The 19,765-nt window shown below is 47.8% G+C and overlaps 1 protein-coding gene across 2 annotated transcripts in view; it reads left to right on the top strand.

Moving 5' to 3' along the window:
* Positions 1-19,765, top strand: part of LOC116969441 (fragile X mental retardation syndrome-related protein 1-like) — a 58,175-nt gene that overhangs the window by 18,619 nt on the left and 19,791 nt on the right. For both annotated transcript variants that reach the window (XM_033016337.1, XM_033016338.1), the window contains exons 2-8: positions 183-235; positions 11,152-11,245; positions 11,928-11,999; positions 15,322-15,470; positions 15,971-16,064; positions 17,747-17,863; positions 19,197-19,367. In XM_033016337.1, the coding sequence (XP_032872228.1) occupies positions 183-235; positions 11,152-11,245; positions 11,928-11,999; positions 15,322-15,470; positions 15,971-16,064; positions 17,747-17,863; positions 19,197-19,367 (750 nt within the window). The remainder of the gene's footprint in view (positions 1-182; positions 236-11,151; positions 11,246-11,927; positions 12,000-15,321; positions 15,471-15,970; positions 16,065-17,746; positions 17,864-19,196; positions 19,368-19,765) is intronic.

Here is a 19,765-nt window from a genome sequence, read left to right on the forward strand (position 1 = left end):
GGAGAGCTCTTGGAATGAACTCTTACCGTGGGACAGGGGTTTAACTCTGAAACCTGTGTCCAGGTGTGGTACTCTGAGGAATGGAAACTGATATTCTAAGTGTATGTTGTTCTCTTCCCCTTGTTCGTCCCACTGTGTGTGTGTTTTTTTTCTCTGTACTCATGGGTTTTTTTTCTCCCCAGGGGTTTGTGAAAGACGTGAACGAAGATTCCATCTCCATCACATTTGAAAACAAGTGAGTGTCCGTTGTTGAGCTCTCATGTCCGCCTGATGACCAGCGCTGACGTCCGCTCGCTGTGGCCACGTCTCTCTGCACTCAGCATTTGTTCTCTCGTAAGAAGACACAAAGCACTGGAATAACTGGAGATCAGGAAAGGGTTCAGAGAATAGACACAAAAAATCTGGAGTAACTCAGCGGGACAGGCAGCATCTCTGGAGAGAAGAAGCGTCTCGACCTGAAAAGTCAGTCTAAAGAAAGGTTTCCACCCGAAACATCATCCCTTCCTTCTCAGCGGGTGCAGCAGCATCTATGGAGCGAAGGAAATAGGCAACGTTTCGGGCCCAAACCCTTCTTCAGACCCTTCTATTTCCTTAGGTCTGAAGAAGGGTTGCCTATTCCTTCGCTCCATAGATGCTGCTGCACCCGCTGAGTTTCTCCAGCACTTTTGTCTATCTTCGATTTTCCAGCATCTGCAGTTCCTTCTTAAACACATCCATTCCTTCTCACCTGCTGAGTTACTCCAGCTGTTTGTTTAAGAAAGAACTGCAGATGCTGGAAAAATTGAAGGGAGACAAAAATGCTGGAGCAACTCAGCGTCTATGGAGCGAAGGAAATAGGTGACATTTCGGGTCTTGGCTGAGCCTACAGAAGGCTGAGGCCAAGTCAATGGATATTTTTAAGGTGGAGATTGACAGATTCTTGATTAGTACGGGTGTCGGGGGTTATGGGGCGAAGGCAGGAGAATGGGGATGAGAGAAAGATAGATCAGCCATAATTGAATGGTGGAATAGACTTGATGGGCCAAAAAGCCTTATTCTGCTCCTAGCACTTATGAACTGATGGGTGCAGCATGTAACCAATGTCGTCCTCATCTTTCGTGTGGTGTGCACAGCCTAAAGTTGTAGGCCAACTTGTTCTATTTGATCTTCCGTTTGTGCACGTCGAGTTGATTGCATTAGTCGAAACAGGGCGGACCACGTGAAGGTGCAATATTCCACCCCGTAACCGATGTCAAGAGAGGTCACTCTGAACGTCAGGGAATTGGTCGATTCTCCATTTTTGTCGACTACATTGTATGATTTGTATTGCAGAGAGCATTTTATTTTACAATGGTCGTTTTGCATTTACTTGAATTGCCACTAATACAGATGAGCAAGGATCTTGGATTCACTTCCAGACGCAAAATGCTGGGATAACTCAGTTGAGACCCTTCTTAACGTCACCCATTCATAGAAACATAGAAAATAGGTGCAGGAGTAGGCCATTCGGCCCTTCGAGCCTGCATCGCCATTCGATATGGACATTGCTGATCATCCAACTCAGTATCCCATCCCTGCCTTCTCTCCATACCCCCTGATCCCTTTAGCCACAAGGGCCACATCTAACTCCCTCTTAAATATAGCCAATGAACTGGCCTCAACTACCTTCTGTGGCAGAGAATTCCACAGATTCACCACTCTCTGTGTGAAAAATGATTTTCTCATCTCTGTCCTAAAAGACTTCCCTCTTATCCTTAAACTGTGTGTGACCCCTAGTGATGGACTTCCCCAACATCAGGAATAATCTTCCTGCATCTAGGCTGTCCAACCCCTTAAGAATTTTGTAAGTTTCTATAAGATCCCCCCTCAATCTTCTAAATTCTAGCGAGCCGAGTCTATCCAGTCTTTCTTCATATGAAAGTCCTGCCATCCCAGGAATCAGTCTGGTGAACCTTTTCCTTCTCTCCAGAGATGCTGCCTGTCCCCCTGAGTTACTCCAGTATTTTGTGTCTATCTTCGATGTAAACCAGCGTCTGCGGTTCCTGCCTGCGCATGGATTCTCTTATTATGGATCAAAGCCCTGCTCTCATCTCGCAACCTCTTAGTTAGATGCTTTAATTTAGTAAATGGTGAGTGTGTTTTCAAAATTGTCCTTGCTCCAAGGCAGTACTAGTGCTGTAAAGCAGAGTACCTTGATGCTCAGAGTTGCTGGCAACAATGTTTTAATGTAGAGAGCCTCTTCCATTACCACACGTCATGGGATATTTCAGGATCGTTATCTAACAAAAGAAACAGTGAGTCATGTCAAGAGGTTCATAAGTGATAGGAGCAGAATCAGGCCATTTGGCCCATCAAGCCCATGCAGTATAATATAGATAAATGTGAGGTTATCCACTTTGGCGGAAAAAACAGGGGGGCAGATTATTATCTCAACGGGGTTAGGTTGGGTAAAGGGGAGGTGCAGCGAGATCTGGGCATCCTTGTACACCGGTCACTGAAAGTTGGCGTGCAGGTATAGCAGGCAGTGAAGAAAGCTAATGGAATGTTGGCCTTCATAACAAGAGGATTTCAGTATAGGAGTAAAGAGGTTCTTCTGCAGTTGTACAGGGCTCTGGTGAGACCACATCTGGAGTATTGTGTACAATTTTGGTCTACTAATTTGAGGAAGGACATCCTTGTGATTGAGGCAGTGCAGCGTAGGTTCACGAAATTAATCCCTGGGATGGCGGGACTGTCATATGAGGAAAGATTGAAAAGACTAGGCTTGTATTCACTGAAGTTTAGAAGGATGAGGGGGAATCTTATAGAAACATATAACATTATAAATGGACTGGACAAGATAGATGCAGGAAAAAAGTTCCCAATGTTGGGCGAGTCCAGAACCAGGGGCCATAGTCTATGAATAAAGGGGAGGTCATTTAAGACTGAGGTGAGAAAAAACTTTTTCTCCCAGAGAGTTGTGAATTTATGGAATTCCCTGCCACAGAGGGCAGTGGAGGCCAAATCACTGGATGGATTTAAGAGAGAGTTAGATAGAGCTCTAGGGGCTAGTGGATCAAGGGATATGGGGAGAAGGCAGGCACGGGTTATTGATAGGGGACGATCAGCCATGATCACAATGAATGGCGGTGTTGGCTCGAAGGGCCGAATGGCCTCCTCATGCACCTATTTTCTACGTTTCCATGTCAATTCTGCCATTCAATCATTCCCTCTCAACCCCATTCTCCTGCCTTCTCCCTGTAACTCCGGACACCCGTACTAATCAAGAATCTATCTTCCTCGTAAAAAATATCCACTGACTTGGTCTCCACAGCCTTCTGTGGCAACGAATTCCACAGATTCACCACCCCCCCCAACTAAGCAAAGTCATCCTCATCTCCTCCTTAAAGGAACGTCCTTTAATTCTGAGGCCGTGACCTCTAGTCCTAGACTCTCCCACTATTGGAAACTTCCTCTTCACATCCGCTCTATCCAGAGTTAGGATAGGTGAGCAAAGGCTTGGCTGGCCAGATTAGTCTTTTGAAGAAAGAAGCAACAAGTGTTTTGAGAATGAATTTACAAGACCCTAACACAGGAGTGGGAGTAGTCCAAAGATAGACGCAAAATGCTGAAGTAACTCTGCGGGTCAGGCAGCATCTCTGGAGCAAATGGATAGGTGACTTCCTCAGAGTCTGAGGCAGGGTCCTGACCCAAAACATCACCTATCCATTTTCTCCAGAGATGCTTGCCTGATCTAAGTTACTCCAGCGATTTGTCTGTCTTTGGTGTAAACCAGCATCTGTAGTTCATTTTCATTAACAGAAGTATCTGGTTATTAACAGAATCCGGTTCTTCAGACCTACCTCCTCTGCATTTGAGGCATTGCTGATCCTTTTTGAGTGATTGAAAGGTACAGCATGGAAACGGGCCCTTCGGCCCACCGAGTCCACGCTGATCATTTGTTTACGAAGGAGCTGCAGATGCTGGAAAATCGAAGGTAGACAAAAATGCTGGAGAAACTCAGCGGGTGAGGCAGCATCTATGGAGCGAAGGAAATAGGCGACGTTTCGGCTCCCGAAACGTCGCCTATTTCCTTCGCCCCATAGATGCTGCCTCACCCGCTGAGTTTCTCCAGCATTTTTGTCCACGCTGATCATTGATCGCTCCCTTTCATACTAGATCTGTGTGATGCCACTCCCCACACGCTAGGGGTGATTCACAAAGGCCAATCGACCGACAAACCTGCACGTCTTTGGGATGTGGGAGGAAACATATGCATTCACAGGGAGGGCTTGAAAACTCCACACAGACACCACCCGAGACGAGGATGGGACCTGGGTCCCTGGTGCAGTGAGGCAGAGTGCTCTACCAGCTGCTCCCCTGTCGCCCAGATCTGGCATTTCCACAGCCTCACTTGTATTGTTCCTTGGCTAATCCTTTCTCCGATTTCTCCTTCATTCTAGACCCTAAACTTACTTACTTAAGCATTGCAGAGGTGCAGATGTTGGGCTGAGAGGGACTGCTGTATAATTGTTTCACCTAAAGGGCCTTTCCCACTTGAGCGTTATTTACGCGTCACAACGCGCGCGCGCATGGTGCATGGTGACGGAGACAGTCGCGCGCGGCGCACCAGGATTTTGGGATGTACAAAATCTTTGCGCGCCATCTTATACAGCAGTCCCTCTCAGCCCAACATCTGCACCTCTGCAATGCTTAGTAAGTAAGTTTATTGGCCAACTATTCACATACAAGGAATTTGCCCTGGTGCTCCGCCCACAAGTAACAACATGACATACAGTGACAGTTACGAATGACTCAGAAAACACTAAACATTAATAATAATCAAACATTAATGATAAAACACCATTGATCAAGCATGTGAACCAACAAAATACCAGATCAAAGGGAGGCTACTGATTTTTGGCTGTTGAGTAGAGCAACTACTCGTGGATAAAAGCTGTTTTTATGTCTGACTGTGGCAGCTTTGACAGTCCGGAGTCGCCTTCCAGAGGGAAGTGATTCCAAGAGTTTGTGGCCAGGGTGAGAGGGGTCAGAGATGATCTTGCCCGCTCGCTTCCTGGCCCTTGCAGTGTACAGTTATCCAAGCTAAAGCCATTTGCCTCAGTTTGACCCATATCCCTCTAAACCTTTCCTTTCCTTGTATCTGTTCAAATGTATTTTAAATTCAATTCACGCTGCATTTATATCCCTGCATTTCAAGCGCTCAGGTGTGGAAAATCTTACCCCTCTAGTCCCCTTTAAATCTTTCTCCTCTTGCCTTAAACCTCTTCCCTCGTTTTAGACTCATCCACCTATGGAAATGGCGCTAGCCTATCTATCTCCCCCCCTCCTAATTTTATACGCCTCTGAGGACAGCTAACAACCACCTCCACTCCAGGCAACATATACAACAATCTGTATCATCTCCCAGTAACGCCAAACCTCATGTAGGCATTGTCCTTGTAAATCTTCTCTGCACCCTCTCTAACTTAATTACACCCAACCTATTGCCTGGTGACTAGTGCTACACAGAATGCAGCCTGACCAATGCTTTATATAGCTCTATCTGGCTGGTCTTTGAAGGCAGATGCCGTATTTAATTACTCTACTCTGTCCTTATCTCCACTATAAATTTCTCTTTGTCAGGATCCCCAGCCTTGTTCTTTTTTGGTCCGTCGAGCATGAGTATGTTGCCGGCCTGCTCGCTCGGGGATTAATTTGTTAAAACAGTTCATTGGTCCTCTTTTGCTGACTTCTAAAGTGCTCCTAATCCTTCGGGCCACTGCTATTTCCAGCAACTTTAATGCTGCCTCTAATTTTTCTCGCCAGCCTGTGATGCATCACTTCTGTGTGGTTTTTTTTGCCTGAAATCCACGATTTCAATGCCAATAAACGGCAAAATCACCAGCGGCAATGGTGAAAAGTGGGGTCTGAGGAAGGGTCTCGACCTAAAACGTCACCTATTCCTTTTCTCCAGAGATACTGTCTGACCCGCTGAGTACAGGAGAGATGCAACGAGACCTGGGTGTCATGGTACACCAGTCATTGAAAGTAAGCATGCAGGTGCAGCAGGCAGTGAAGAAAGCAATTGGTATGTTAGCATTCATACCAAAAGGATTTGAGTATAAGAGCAGGGAGGTTCTACTGCAGTTGTACAGGGTCTTGATGAGACCACACCTGGAGTATTGCGTACAGTTTTGGTCTCCTAATCTGAGGAAAGACATTCTTGCCATAGAGGGAGTACAGAGAAGGTTCACCAAACTGATGACAGGACTTTCATATGAAGAAAGACTGGATAGACTCGGCTTGTACACGCTAGAATTTAGAAGTTTGAGGGGGGATCTTATAGAAACTTACAAAATTCTTAAGGGGTTGGACAGACTAGATGCAGGAAGATTGTTCCCAATGTTGGGGAAGTCCAGAACAAGGGGTCACACAGTTTAAGTATAAGGGGGAAGTCTTTTAGGACCGAGATGAGAAAATCATTTTTTACACAGAGAGTGGTGAGTCTGTGGAATTCTCTGCCACAGAAGGTAGTTGAGGCCAGTTCATTGGCTATATTTAAGAGGGAGTTAGATGTGGCTAAAGGGATAAGGGGGTATGGAGAGAAGGCAGGGATGGGATACTGAGTTGAATGATCAGCCATGATCATATTGAATGGCGGTGCAGGCTCGAAGGGCCGAATGGCCTACTCCTGCACCTATTTTCTATGTTTCTATGAGTTACTCCAGCTATTTGAGTCTTATCTTCTGCCTTGCACTCAACTCTGACGGTTGTGGAGGTGGGGGAGATGATGGCAAGACTGTGATGGATTTGGACACGAGAATGGACATTTTTGCTGCAAAAGCCTAATATAGATCATCAAAACAAACTAAAGAGTCAAAATTATCTGTCTAGACGTTACTTGCCTTCAAGTGAGAGGCGTTTCCTAATACATCAGAAGACTGCCCCAATCTGGCATCTAGCCCTCTGCTTCAGGCAACTTGAAGTCTTTTAAACCTTTCAACGTTCATTCCAGATCTATGTAAATTTGATCTCGTACACAAGAGAAAATGTCCAGATTAGTTCCGTTCCTAAACCACTGGGCACCTTTTTAATTTAGTTTGGAGATACAGCGCGGAAACAGGCCCACCGAGTCCACGCCAGCCAACGATCACCGCACACTAACATTACCTGACACACTTCTTCTTCTTGTGTATGGCGTGCACAGCCTAAAGTTGTGGGACAACTTGGTCTATTTGATTGTGCACGCCAGGTTGATTGCATTCGTCGAAGCAGGGTTGCAATCTTCCACCCCTGACACACTAGGGACAATTGACAATTTTACCAAGCCAGTTAGTTAACCTACAAACCCGTATGTCTTTGGATTGTGGGAGGAGAAATCCCACACAGGTCACAGGGAGAAACTCCGTACAGACAGCACCTGTAGTCAGGATCGATCCGGGGTCTCTGGCTCTGTAAGGCAACAACTCTACCATCTGCAGAACGGGGTTGAGAGGGAAAGATAGATCTGCCATGGATGGAATGGCGGAGCGGACTCGACGGGCTGAATGGCCTAATTCTGTTCCTATCCCATACGGTTCCATCTACGCATGGCTCAGCAATTCCCAGTTTGCTTCTGTACTGGCCTGGCCAGAGACGTGTCTGACGGCCTCATCAGACTGGGATAAAGAGCAGACTTCTGCCTTTGGTCTTGTTGGGAAATTGTCGACTGTGTTCCTGGATTTCATCTGGCCACAGCTGGCTTTGAGCTCATTTATGTATTCTGTTAGCCTGACTTTGAAGTGATAAATGACAGCTTTTTATTGGTTATTCAATCCTGCTGGCCTTGCTTTAATCAGGGTGAGAGGGGAAGTGGAGTGTTTTCTGGTGGTCGGTACCTTGAAGTGGGTAGTCTGTGCCTTATAACATCAATACCGTGTACAGGGCCTGTCCCACTGTACGAGGTAATTCAAGTGTTTCTCCCGGGTTCTCCCCTGATTCGAGCTCGTGTAATGTACGTAACGGGTACGTCGGAGCTCATACGAGCAAAAAGTAACAATTTTTTCATCACTAGTATATTTTTACTCGTGGACATTTTTCACAGTGTTGAAAAAATGTCACGCGTTTCACAAGTACCTACTGTTACTCGTACGAGACGCTATAAGATTGGACACGCTAGAGGCAGGAAACATGTTAGAAACATAGAAAATAGGTGCAGGAGTAGCCCATTCGGCCCTTCGAGCCTGCACCACCATTCAATATGATCATGGCTGATCATCCAACTCAGTATCCTGTACCTGCCTTCTCTCCATACCCCCTGATCCCTTTAGCCACAAGGGCCACATCTAACACCCTCTTAAATATAGCCAATGAAGTGGCCTCAACTACCTTCTGTGGCAGAGAATTCCACAGATTCACCACTCTCTGTGTGGAATTCTTTTTCCTTAACTCGGTCCTAAAAGATTTCCCCCTTATCCTTAAACTGTGACCCCTTGTTCTGGACTTCCCCAACATCGGGAACAATGTTCCTGCATCTAGCCTGTCCAACCCCTTAAGAATTTTGTAAGTTTCTATAAGATCCCCCCCTCAATCTTCTAAATAGAAACTTACAAAATTCTTAAGGGGTTGGATGTTCCAATCTTCCCGGTGTTGGGGGAGTCCAGAACCAGGGGCCACACACACACAGTTTAAGAATAAGGAGTAAGCCATTTAGAACGGAGACGGGGATACACTTTTTCTCACAGAGAGTGGTGAGTCTGTGGAATTCTCTGCCTCAGAGGGCGATACCGCGCGCATCTCCATGCGCCCGTCCCACGCTACTCGTGCGTCACAATGTGACTGCCACATTTTTGGATGTCACGTAAATGGTGCGCAAATGACGGCCGAGTGGGACAGGCCCCTTGGGATCCTGGATCCCGTTCACATCCCTTGCCTTGTTCCAGGTTCATCCAAAGTTGCTCACCTTGCACGGTTTGAGTGAGCGAGGGCCACGCAGTAGACGGTGCGTACTAGGACCTGTGAGCCTTTGAAGGATCCTCATGCCAACTCCTCGTTCAATGTGGAATTAGTGCTGCAGTGGGTTGAGAACTGGCCACGTGCCCAAATGCAGAATTTGTTAAGTCACTGGATTTGGATCTGCTAACCTGGATAGCTGTGGTGTCTCTCGGGATCAGTGTTAAGACCAAAGCTACTTGCTATTTTTATGAATGGTCTGGATGTCGCTAACGGCTTGGTTGGCTAGTCGGTTCCACAGTAATGGAGGCTGGACTGATTGTAGAACTTCACTGGAGTTTAGAAGGATGAGGGGGCATCTTATAGAAACATATACAATTATAAAAGGACTGGGCAAGCTAGATGCAGGAAAAATGTTCCCAATGTTGGGCGAGTCCAGAACCAGGGGACACACACAGTCTTAGAATAAAGGGGGGAGGCCATTTAAGACCGAGGTGAGAAAAAACTTTTTCACCAGAGAGTTGTGAATTTGTGGAATTCCCTGCCACAGAGGGCAGTGGAGGCCAAGTCACTGGATGGATTTAAGAGAGAGTTAGATAGAGCTCTAGGGGCTAGTGGAGTCAAGGGATATGGGGAGAAGGCAGGCACGGGTTATTGATAGGGGACGATCAGCCATGATCACAATGAATGGTGGGGCTGGCTCGAAGGGCCGAATGGCCTCCTCCTGCACCTATTTTCTATGTTTCTATGTTAAAATACTGGATTGCCCAGTCAGGGTTGTTGCAGAGTGAGGGGTGGGCTGTACGTTCGGGGGGGGGGGGGGGTTAGAGTGAGTAAGGGGAGTGGAAAACTTGAGGCGGTCTATGTCCCGCTGGCAGTTTGAAACGAAAAGGTTTAAAGAAGGTAGATGGCCATCCGGGGAAGTGCAACAGGAGACGGGAGAAGGGGTCGTCACTGGGTGGTGAGGACTACTTCCCATGGGAAAAGGTGCGAAGGCGACGGAAGAAGAACTGTATATCGTAGCGGGCACTGAACTCGTTGAGGTGGGGATGGAGGGGATGACATCTCGGATCATGAATGTTTTATTATTAATGTTTTATGTGTCATTTCTAACTGTCACCATGTTGTGTCACTTGTGGGCGGAGCACCAAGGCAAATTCCTTGTATGTGAATACTTGGCCAATAAACTCCATTCATTCATTCTGACAGGTCTTGACAATTTGACAGTGGAACATGGTCTTCAAATAAGATAATAGACAATAGACAATAGGTGCAGGAGTAGGCCATTTGGCCCTTCGAGCCAGCACCAGCACCGCCATTCAATGTGATCATGGCTGATCATCCCCAATCAGTACCTCGTTCCTGCCTTCTCCCCATATCCCCTGACTCCGCTATCTTTAAGAGCCCTATCTAGCTCTCTCTTGAAAGCATCCAGAGAACCGGCCTCCACCGCCCTCTGAGGCAGAGAATTCCACAGACTCACAACTCTCTGCGAAAAAGTGTTTCCTCATCTCCGTTCTAAATGGCTTACTCCTTATTCTTAAACTGGGCCCTTGGCTCTGGACTCCCCCAACATCGGGAACATGTTTCCTGCCTCTAGCGTGTCCAAACCCTTAACAATCTGAAGAAGGGTTTCGGCCCTAAACGTTGCCTATTTCCTTCGCTCCATGGATGCTGCCGTACCCGCTGAGTTTCTCCAGCAATTTTGTCTACCCTTAACACTCTTATATGTTTCAATAAGATCCCCTCTCATTCTTCTAAACTCCAGAGTGTACAAGCCGAGCAGCTCCATTCTCTCAACATATGACAGTCCCGCCATCCCGGGAATTAACCTGGTGAACCTACGCTGCACTCCCTCAATAGCAAGAATGTCCTTCCTCAAAGTTAGAGGACCAAAACTGCACACAACACTCCAGGTGTGGTCTCACTAGGGCTCTGTACAACTGCAGAAGGACCTCTTTGCTCCTATATTCGATTCCTCTGGTTGTAAAGGCCAACATGCCATTCGCTTTCTTCACTGCCTGCTGTACCTGCATGCTTACTTTCATAGACTGATGTACAAGGACCCCCAGATCCCCTTTTCCCAACTCCTATATGGACCTCATTGCTCCGATGTGAGCAGCTAGTGTAGGGAATGAATGTACTAATTGCGTTCTGTTTGTGGGGAGGGTGGATTGCTGGAGTTGGCCCCCACATTCTCGCATTGCACTCATCCTGCTCCTGCACGTGACAATTAACTAAACTAAACTTTGTCTGCAGCTGGCAGCCCGAGCGACAGCTCCCCTTCGACGATGTTCGCCTGCCGCCACCCGCCGACTTCAACAAGGAGATCACTGAGGGAGACGAGGTGGAGGTAAGATGGGCAGCAAGGTGCCTCTGTTTTTGGTGATGGTATCCGAGGGTTCTGTCACTCCGAGGTGGTTGGTGACTGAGGGCGGGATGGAGGTGTTGCTGCCTCACTGCGCCAGAGTCCCGGGTTCGAAACATAGAAAGATAGAAAATAGGTGCAGCGGTAGGCCATTCGGCCCTTCGAGCCAGCACCGCCGTTCAATATGATCATGGCTGATCATCCAACTATTTCCTTCGCTCCAGAGTGCTGCCTCATTCGCTGAGTTTCTCCTGCATTTTTCTGCCATCCAAAATCTGTACCCCGTTCCTGCTTTTTCCCCATTTCCCTTGATTCCCTTAGCCCTGAGAGCTAAATCTATCTCTCTCTCTCTCTCTCTTGAAATCTCTTTTAGAACAGGAAGAAGTTTAGTTAGAAGTCAAAACTGAGAATTAGATAAGGAATATTTAAGAAGGAACTGCAGATGCTGGAAAATCAAAGGCAGACAAAAATGCTGGAGAAACTCAGCGGGTGGGGCAGCATCTATGGAGCGAAGGAATAGGTGACGTTTCGTGCAGTGGGCTATTTAGCGGATTCTATGCTAACGAGACTAATCAGCGCCCCCACTTGCCCGCCCGCCCGCCCCTCCCGTCTTTACTTGATTGCCGTTGAACAAGGCTATGAACTGTGATTTTTTACCCTGTTCTAGGTGTATTCGAGAGCTAATGAACATGAGCCCTGTGGATGGTGGATGGCGAAAGTGCGGATGATGAAGGGAGATGTGAGTATGATTCTGGCCGACGTCCTCCAGGAAACCCAGCGGCTTGTGGTCTTTGAGAGAGAGAAGGCGGTGGCGCAGAGGGTAGTGCCTCTGCTTCGCCGCACCAGCGACCGCGATTCGCTTCTGACCTCTTGCGCTGCCTGTGCGGAGTTTGCACGTTCTCTCTGCGACCGCCTGGCTATCCTCCGGGTGCTCCGGTTTCCTCCCTCATCCCATAGATGTGCGGGTTTGCACGTTAATTGGCTTCTGTAAATTATCCTTAGTGTGTAGGATAGTGCTCGTGTTTGCTGGTCAGCGTGGGCCAAAGGACCCGTTTCCACTATGCATCTTAAGTCTAAAGGTGATCGATGGTCAGTGTGGACTCGGTGGGCCGAAGGGCCTGTTTCCATGCTGTATCTCTATAAACTAAACTAAAACGTTGCATGGACCCCAAGTAACTATTGGATTCAACTTTTACAGACATTCATAAGTCTATTTTGACCTTAAATTAGAAAATATGCAGAAATCACCCTTTAGTGATCATTGTGCTATTCTAATAAATGCCATCGAGCAGAAAAGATGAAAATCAATTATTAAAAATTATATGCACATCAGACTATTAAATGTAATATTGTGGGAGCTTGTTCTTTAGTTCTAGGATCAGAATTAGGCCATTCGGCCCATCGTCTACTCCGCCATTCCATCAAGGCTGATCCATATTTCCCCCTCAACCCCATTCTCCTGCCTTCTCCCCCATAACCCCTGGCACCCGTACTTATGGAGAATCTATCAAACTCCGCCTTAAAAATATCCACTGACCTGGCCTCCACAGCCTTCTGTGGCAATGAATTCCACAGATTCACCACCCTCTGTCTAATGAAATATTTCCTCGCATATTGTTCACACAGTATGTACATGACCATACGTTTTGTGTACATAATGTGGGCACAGCCTGTTTGTTCCAGACTGATTCCTGGGATGGCAGGACTTTCATATGAAGAAAGACTGGATAGACTCGGCTTGTACTCGCTAGAATTTAGAAGATTGAGGGGGGATCTTATAGAAACTTACAAAATTCTTAAGGGGTTGAACAGGCTAGATGCAGGAAGATTGTTCCCGATGTTGGGGAAGTCCAGAACTAGGGGGTCACAGTTTAAGGATAAGAGGGAAGTCTTTTAGGACCGAGATGAGAAAAACATTTTTTACACAGAGAGTGGTGAATCTGTGGAATTCTCTGCCACAGAAGGTAGTTGAGGCCACAGTTCATTGGCTATATTTAAGAGGGAGTTAGATGTGGCCCTTGTGGCTAAAGGGATCAGGGGGTATGGAAAGAAGGCAGGGATGGGATACTGAGTTGGATGATCAGTCATGATTGTATCGAAGAGCCGAATGGCCTACTCCTGCACCTATTTTCTATGTTCACCAAGGAAGATCAAAATGCTGGAGTAACTCAGCAAGTCAGGCAACTTGTGTAGGAAGGAACTGCAGATGCAGTCTGAAGCAGGGTCTCGACCCGAAAAGTCCCTCATTCCTTCTCTCCAGACATGCGGCCCGACCCGCTGAGTTACTCCAGCACTTTGTCCAAGTTGGGCAATATTCCTGGAGAATATGGATGGGTGACGTTTTGGGTTGGCACCCTTCAAATTTTCTTTGGGCCCTGAATGTCATCAGTCCATGTTCTCCAGAGATGCTGCCTGACCCGCTGAGTTACTCCAGCACTTTGGCCTTGGTCAACAAGCCTCCCCCCTTCATTGTTTTTAACTGTATAATCACAATCTGATTGTATGCATCTGCAAAAATTAGGCATAATGATCCATGAAGTATTAAGTACCGGATCCTTAATGATATAATTTGCTAAGTGCTTTCAAAATATCCTGATGTGCTGTGTTGCTGTAAATGGAGAGGACTGGTCCACCTGGCAGCGTTGTGCTTCCAGCTTTTATACGTGAACTGGGGCGAGCAGAGGGTGGCGCTGCGTTCGAGTTGCTGCCAATGCAGCGCCGGAGACCCGGGTTCGATCCCGACTACGGAGGGGGGAGGGGTGGGCGAAGGGGCTGTCTGTACGGGGTTTGTACGTTCTCCCCGTGAGCGCCTGGGGTTTTTTTCCCGAGATTTAGTTTAGTTTAGAGACTCAACACGGAAACAGGCCATTCGTCCCACCGGGTCCGTTCAGACCAGCGATGCCCGCACATTCAAGGGCCCGTCCCACTTTCACGATCTAATTCACGACCTTTTTGTACTCATGGACATTTTTCATCAGGCTAGAAAAACGACCCGACCTACTCGATGCCACGAGTACCTACGACTAACATCACGACCTACCTACGACCTCGTGACGACCATGCTGCGAGTATGAGTCCTGGACAAACTCCGCAGAGGTCGTGAATTAGGTTGTGAAAGTGGGACAGGCCCTTAACTCTGAAGAAGGGTTTTGGGCCGAAACGTTGCCTATTTCCATCGCTCCATAGATGCTGCTGCACCCGCTGAGTTTCTGCAGCTTTTTTTTGTGTACCTTCGATTTTCCAGCATCTGCAGTTCCTTCTTAAACACAAGGCCCTTAACACTATCCTACACAGACACGGGACATTTTTTTTTAAACATTTGCCAAGCCAATTAACCTACAAATCCGTATATCTTTGGAGTGTGGGAGGAAGCCGAAGATCTCGGAGAAAACCCACGCAGATCACGGGAACAACGTACAAATTCCGTTCAGACAGCACCCGTAGTCGAGATCGAACCCGGGTCTCCGGCACTGCAAGGCAGCAACTCTACTGCTGGGCCGATTCGCCTGTTTTCGCGCTGTATCTCTAAACTAAACAAAATTGAGGGATGGAAATGTGTAGGCTAATTGTAATTAGCAAAGAGGTCCTTCTGCAGTTGTACAGAGACCTAGAGAGACCACACCTGGAGTATTGTGTGCAGTTTTGGTCCCCTAATTTGAGGAAGGACATTCTTGCTATTGAGGGAGTGCAGCGTAGGTTTACACGGTTAATTCCCGGGATGTCGGGACTGTCATATGCTGAGTTTAAGAATAAGGAGTAAGCCATTTAGAACAGAGACGAGGAAACACTTCTTCTCACAGAGGGTGGTGAGTCTGTGGAATTCTCTGCCTCAGAGGGCGGTGGAGGCAGGTTCTCTGGATGTTTTCAAGAGAGAGCTAGATAGGGCTCTTAAAAATAGCGGAGTCAGGGGATATGAGGAGAAGGCAGGAACAGGGTACTGATTGGGGATGATCAGCGGTGATCACAATGAATGGCGGTGCTGGCTCGAAGGGCCAAATGGCCTACTCCTGCACCTATTGTCTATTGTCCCCTTAACCCCTGACACCTCTTTTCTTCTCCAGTTTTACGTCATAGAATATGCTGCCTGCGATGCCACGTACAATGAGATAGTCACCATGGAGAGGCTTCGTCCTGTCAACCCTAACAAGACTGCCACTAAGAGCCTATTCCAGAAACACACCATCCCTGTGCCGGAAGACCTTAAAGAAGCGTGAGTCCTGTTTGAGAATTAAAACTGGTTGATCCTTATGGGGCCCTGTCCCACCGTACTAGTTCATTCCAAGAGCTCTCCCGAGTTTAAAAAAAAAAATCAAACTGGTGGTAAGCACGGAGAATGAATGTAGCGGGTGCGTCGGAGCTCGGCGACGTCTCTTAGTGGCTCGTAACGCTAATGGCGGGTACTCGGGAAACTCGCTAACGACAGCTAAGCTCGGGAAGACCTGGGAAGATTTTTCAAGCATGTTGAAAAATGTCCACGAGAGCCCCGAGTACTGAGGAGCGGTTTGGAGGAACGTGAGCCAAGCACAGGCAGGTGGGACTAGTGCAGATGGGCTAGATGGGCCAAAAGGCCTGTTTCTACACTGTATTGCATGAACTCTGTGATGCAGAGATCAGTTGACAGCTGTTGGAATGGTTATATTTGTGGTCCGAATTACATTTATTTTCCCTTCACCTTCACCCCCTCCCCAACCATTCTGTTTGCTTTTACAGCTGCGCAAATGAGAATGCCCACAAAGACTTCAAGAAAGCGGTTGGCGCGCACTCCATTACGTTCAACGCCACCAGCAACGAGCTGGTCCTGCTGGTAAGAGCCCGCTGCATTAATACCGCTGGCCTGCCGACCAGCTCAATGGGTGGACTGTTTCTGTGGCCACCCAGCATCTGTTGGGATGCTTTGAAAACGAGCTTTAGGTTTTACATTGACACGGTGTTTATGCATCAGTGCGCAGGGATATGAAGAGTCCATAGGCGGGACAGTTGGGCATCGGTAGAGCTGCTGCCTCTCAGCGCCAGAGACCCGGGTTCCATCCTGACATTCTCCCAATGACCACGTGGGTATGAAGAAGGGTTTCGTCCCGAAACGTTGCCTATTTCCATCGCTCCATAGATGCTACTGCACCCGCTGAGCAGGAACGGATGACGTTTCGGGTAGAAACCCTTCTTTAGTCTGCCTTTTCAGGTCGAGACCTTTCTCCAGCGATTTTGTCGACCTTCGATTTTCCAGCATCTGCAGTTCCTTCTTAAACACGTGGGTTTTATCTCCGGGTCTTATCTCTGGTTCCCTCCCACAGTCCAAAAATGTGCAGGTTTGTAGGTTGAATTAGCATCTGTAAATTGTCCCTGGTGTGTCGGTAGGACAGTGCTCGTGTACAGGGTGTTTGCTGGTTGGCGTGGGGTTTTCTCTGAGATCCTCGGTTTCCTCCCACACCCCCAAGGACTTGTAGGATTGTAGGCTGATTGGCTTGGTGTAAATGTAAATTGCCCTGAGTGTGTGTGTGTGTGTGTGCACAGGATAGTATCAGTGTGCGGGGATCGCTGTTGGGGAAGTCCAGAACTAGGGGTCACAGTTTACGGATAAGAGGGAAGTCTTTTAGGACCGAGATGAGAAAATCATTTTTTACACAGAGAGTGATGAATCTGTGGAATTCTCTGCTCAGAAGGTAGTTGAGGCCAGTTCATTGGCTATATTTATATGCACCAACATCTGGATGAGAGGTCCACAATGGTGCACGTCAACATCTGGATGATCTGGTCTACGATCTCAGAGCAAAAGGATTTGAGTACAGGAGCAGGGAGATTCTACTGCAGTTGTACAGGGCCTTGGTGAGACCACACCTGGAGTATTGCGTACAGTTTTGGTCTCCAAATCTGAGGAAAGACATTCTTGCCGTAGAGGGAATACAGAGAAGGTTCACCAGACTGATTCCTGGGATGGCAGGACTTTCATATGAAGAAAGACTGGATAGACTCGGCTTGTACACGCTAGAATTTAGGAGATTGAGGGGGGATCTTATAGAAACTTACAAAATTCTTAAGAGGTTGGACAGTCTAGATGCAGGAAGATTGTTCCCGGTGTTGGGGAAGACCAGGACAAGGGGTCACAGTTTAAGGATAAGGGGGAAATCCTTTAGGACCGAGATGAGAAAAACATTTTTCACACAGAGAGTGGTGAATCTGTGGAACTCTCTGCCACAGAAGGTAGTTGAGGCCACAGTTCATTGGCTATATTTAAGAGGGAGTTAGATGTGGCCCTTGTGGCTAAAGGGATCAGGGGGTATGGAGAGAAGGCAGGGATGGGATACTGAGTTGGATGATCAGCCATGATCATATCGAATGGCGGTGCTGGCTCGAAGGGCCGAATGGCCTACTCCTGCACCTATTTTCTATGTTTCTATGCTGGTTGATGCGGACTGGGTGGGCCGAAGGGCCTGTGTCCTTGCTGTATCTCTAAACTAAACTGATGCCCTCTTTCTTATGCTCTTGCAGTCCATAAATGAGTCGACGGTAAAGCGTGCGGGCTTGCTGAGTGAGATGCACTTCCGTAGCATCCGGACCAAGCTGATGCTCATGTCCCGGAATGAGGAGGCAACGAAACACCTCGAGGTGAGTTCATGAGTTCCGGGAGCAGAATTAGGCACCGACATTATGGGCCGAAGGGCCTATCTCTGTGCTGTTCTGTTCTAGATACTCCATCTTCGTTTCTCTCAGTCAGCCACATGAACACGGCTTTGGATTTCTCGTTTTGAGGAACTGAACGGCTTGGTGGCGCAGCGGGTAGAGCTGCTGCCCTCAACCTGTTAGAGACGCCGGCTCGGTCCTGACCTCGGGTGCTGTCTGTGTGGAGTTTGCACATTCTCCCTGTGACCGTGTGGGTTTCCTCAGAGTCTTCCTAATCTGAGGAAGGACATTCTTGCCATAGAGGGAGTACAGAGAAGGTTCACCAGACTGATTCCTGGGATGTCAGGACTTTCATATGAAGAAAGACTGGATAGACTCGGCTTGTACTCGCTAGAATTTAGAAGATTGAGGGGGGATCTTTTAGAAACTTACAAAATTCTTAAGGGGTTGGACAGGCTAGATGCAGGAAGATTATTCCCGATGTTGGGGAAGTCCAGAACAAGGGGTCACAGTTTAAGGATAAGGAGGAAATCTTTTAGGACCGAGATGAGAAAAACATTTTTCACACAGAGAGTGGTGAATCTGAGGAATTCTCTGCCACAGAATGTAGTTGAGGCCACAGTTCATTGGCTATATTTAAGAGGGAGTTAGATGTGTCCCTTGTGGCTAAAGGGATCATGGGGTATGGAGAGAAGGCAGGTACAGGATACTGAGTTGGATGATCATATTGAATGGCGGTGCAGGCTCGAAGGGCCGAATGGCCGACTCCTGCACCTATTTTCTATGTTTCTATGTTTTCCCCACATCCCAAAGACGTGGGATTAATTGGTCGCTAAAATTGCTCCTTGTGTGCAGTGTGGATGCAAGAATGGGATACCATAGAACTAGTGTGTGAACGGACCGGGTGGGCCGAAGGGCCTGTTCCCATGCTGTATCTGTGAAGTAAATGAACTAGTGTGGGCAGGTAATCTCAATGATCAGCATGGATTCAGTGGGCCGAAAGGCCTGTTTATATGCTGTATCTGTGAATTAAATAAACAAACACTCGCGTGAGCAGGTTAGCATGGACTCAGTGGGCAGAAGGGCCTCTTTCCATGCTGTATCTGTGAACTAAGCAAAATCTATTATGAGGAGGTGATCAATGGTCAGCATGGACTCGGTGGGCAGAAGGGCCTCTTTCCATCCTGTATCTCTGAACTAGATTTGTGTTGGGCGCGGACATTGTGGGCCGGAGAGCCTGTTCCCGCGCGGTGCCGTTCCACGTTGTGCAGACTCGGCCCACGACAGAGTTGAGCGTTTACGGTTTCACCCCCCACAGACCACGAAGCAGCTGGCAGCCGCCTTCCAAGAGGAGTTCAGCGTGCGCGAGGACTTGATGGGTCTCGCTATCGGGACGCACGGCGTCAACATACAGCAGGCCAGGAAAGTCCCCGGGGTGACGGCCATCGAACTCGACGAAGACACTTGCACCTTCCGGATCTACGGAGAGGTGAGCCGCAGACACCCGGTCTCAGTTCATCGTCACGTGTGCAAAGGACATTTATTGTCACGTACACCTATTGGTGTAGTGAAATTTGAGTTGCCATTTGCAAAGTAGGCATGCAGGTACAGCAGGCAGTGAAGAAAGCAAATGGCATGTTGGCCTTTATAACACAAGGAGTCGAGTATAGGAGCAAAGAGGTCCTTCTGCAGTTGTACAGAGCCCTAGTGAGACCACACCTGGAGTATTGTGTGCAGTTTTGGTCCCTTAATTTGAGGATGGACATTCTTGCTATTGAGGGAGCCCAGCGTAGGTTTACAAGGTTAATTCCCGGGATGGCGGGACTGTCATATGCTGAGAGAATGGAGCGGCTGGGCTTGTACACTCTGGAGTTTAGAAGGATGAGA

This window comes from Amblyraja radiata, unplaced genomic scaffold, assembly GCF_010909765.2.
Source record: "Amblyraja radiata isolate CabotCenter1 unplaced genomic scaffold, sAmbRad1.1.pri S43, whole genome shotgun sequence".
NCBI lineage: Eukaryota > Metazoa > Chordata > Chondrichthyes > Rajiformes > Rajidae > Amblyraja > Amblyraja radiata.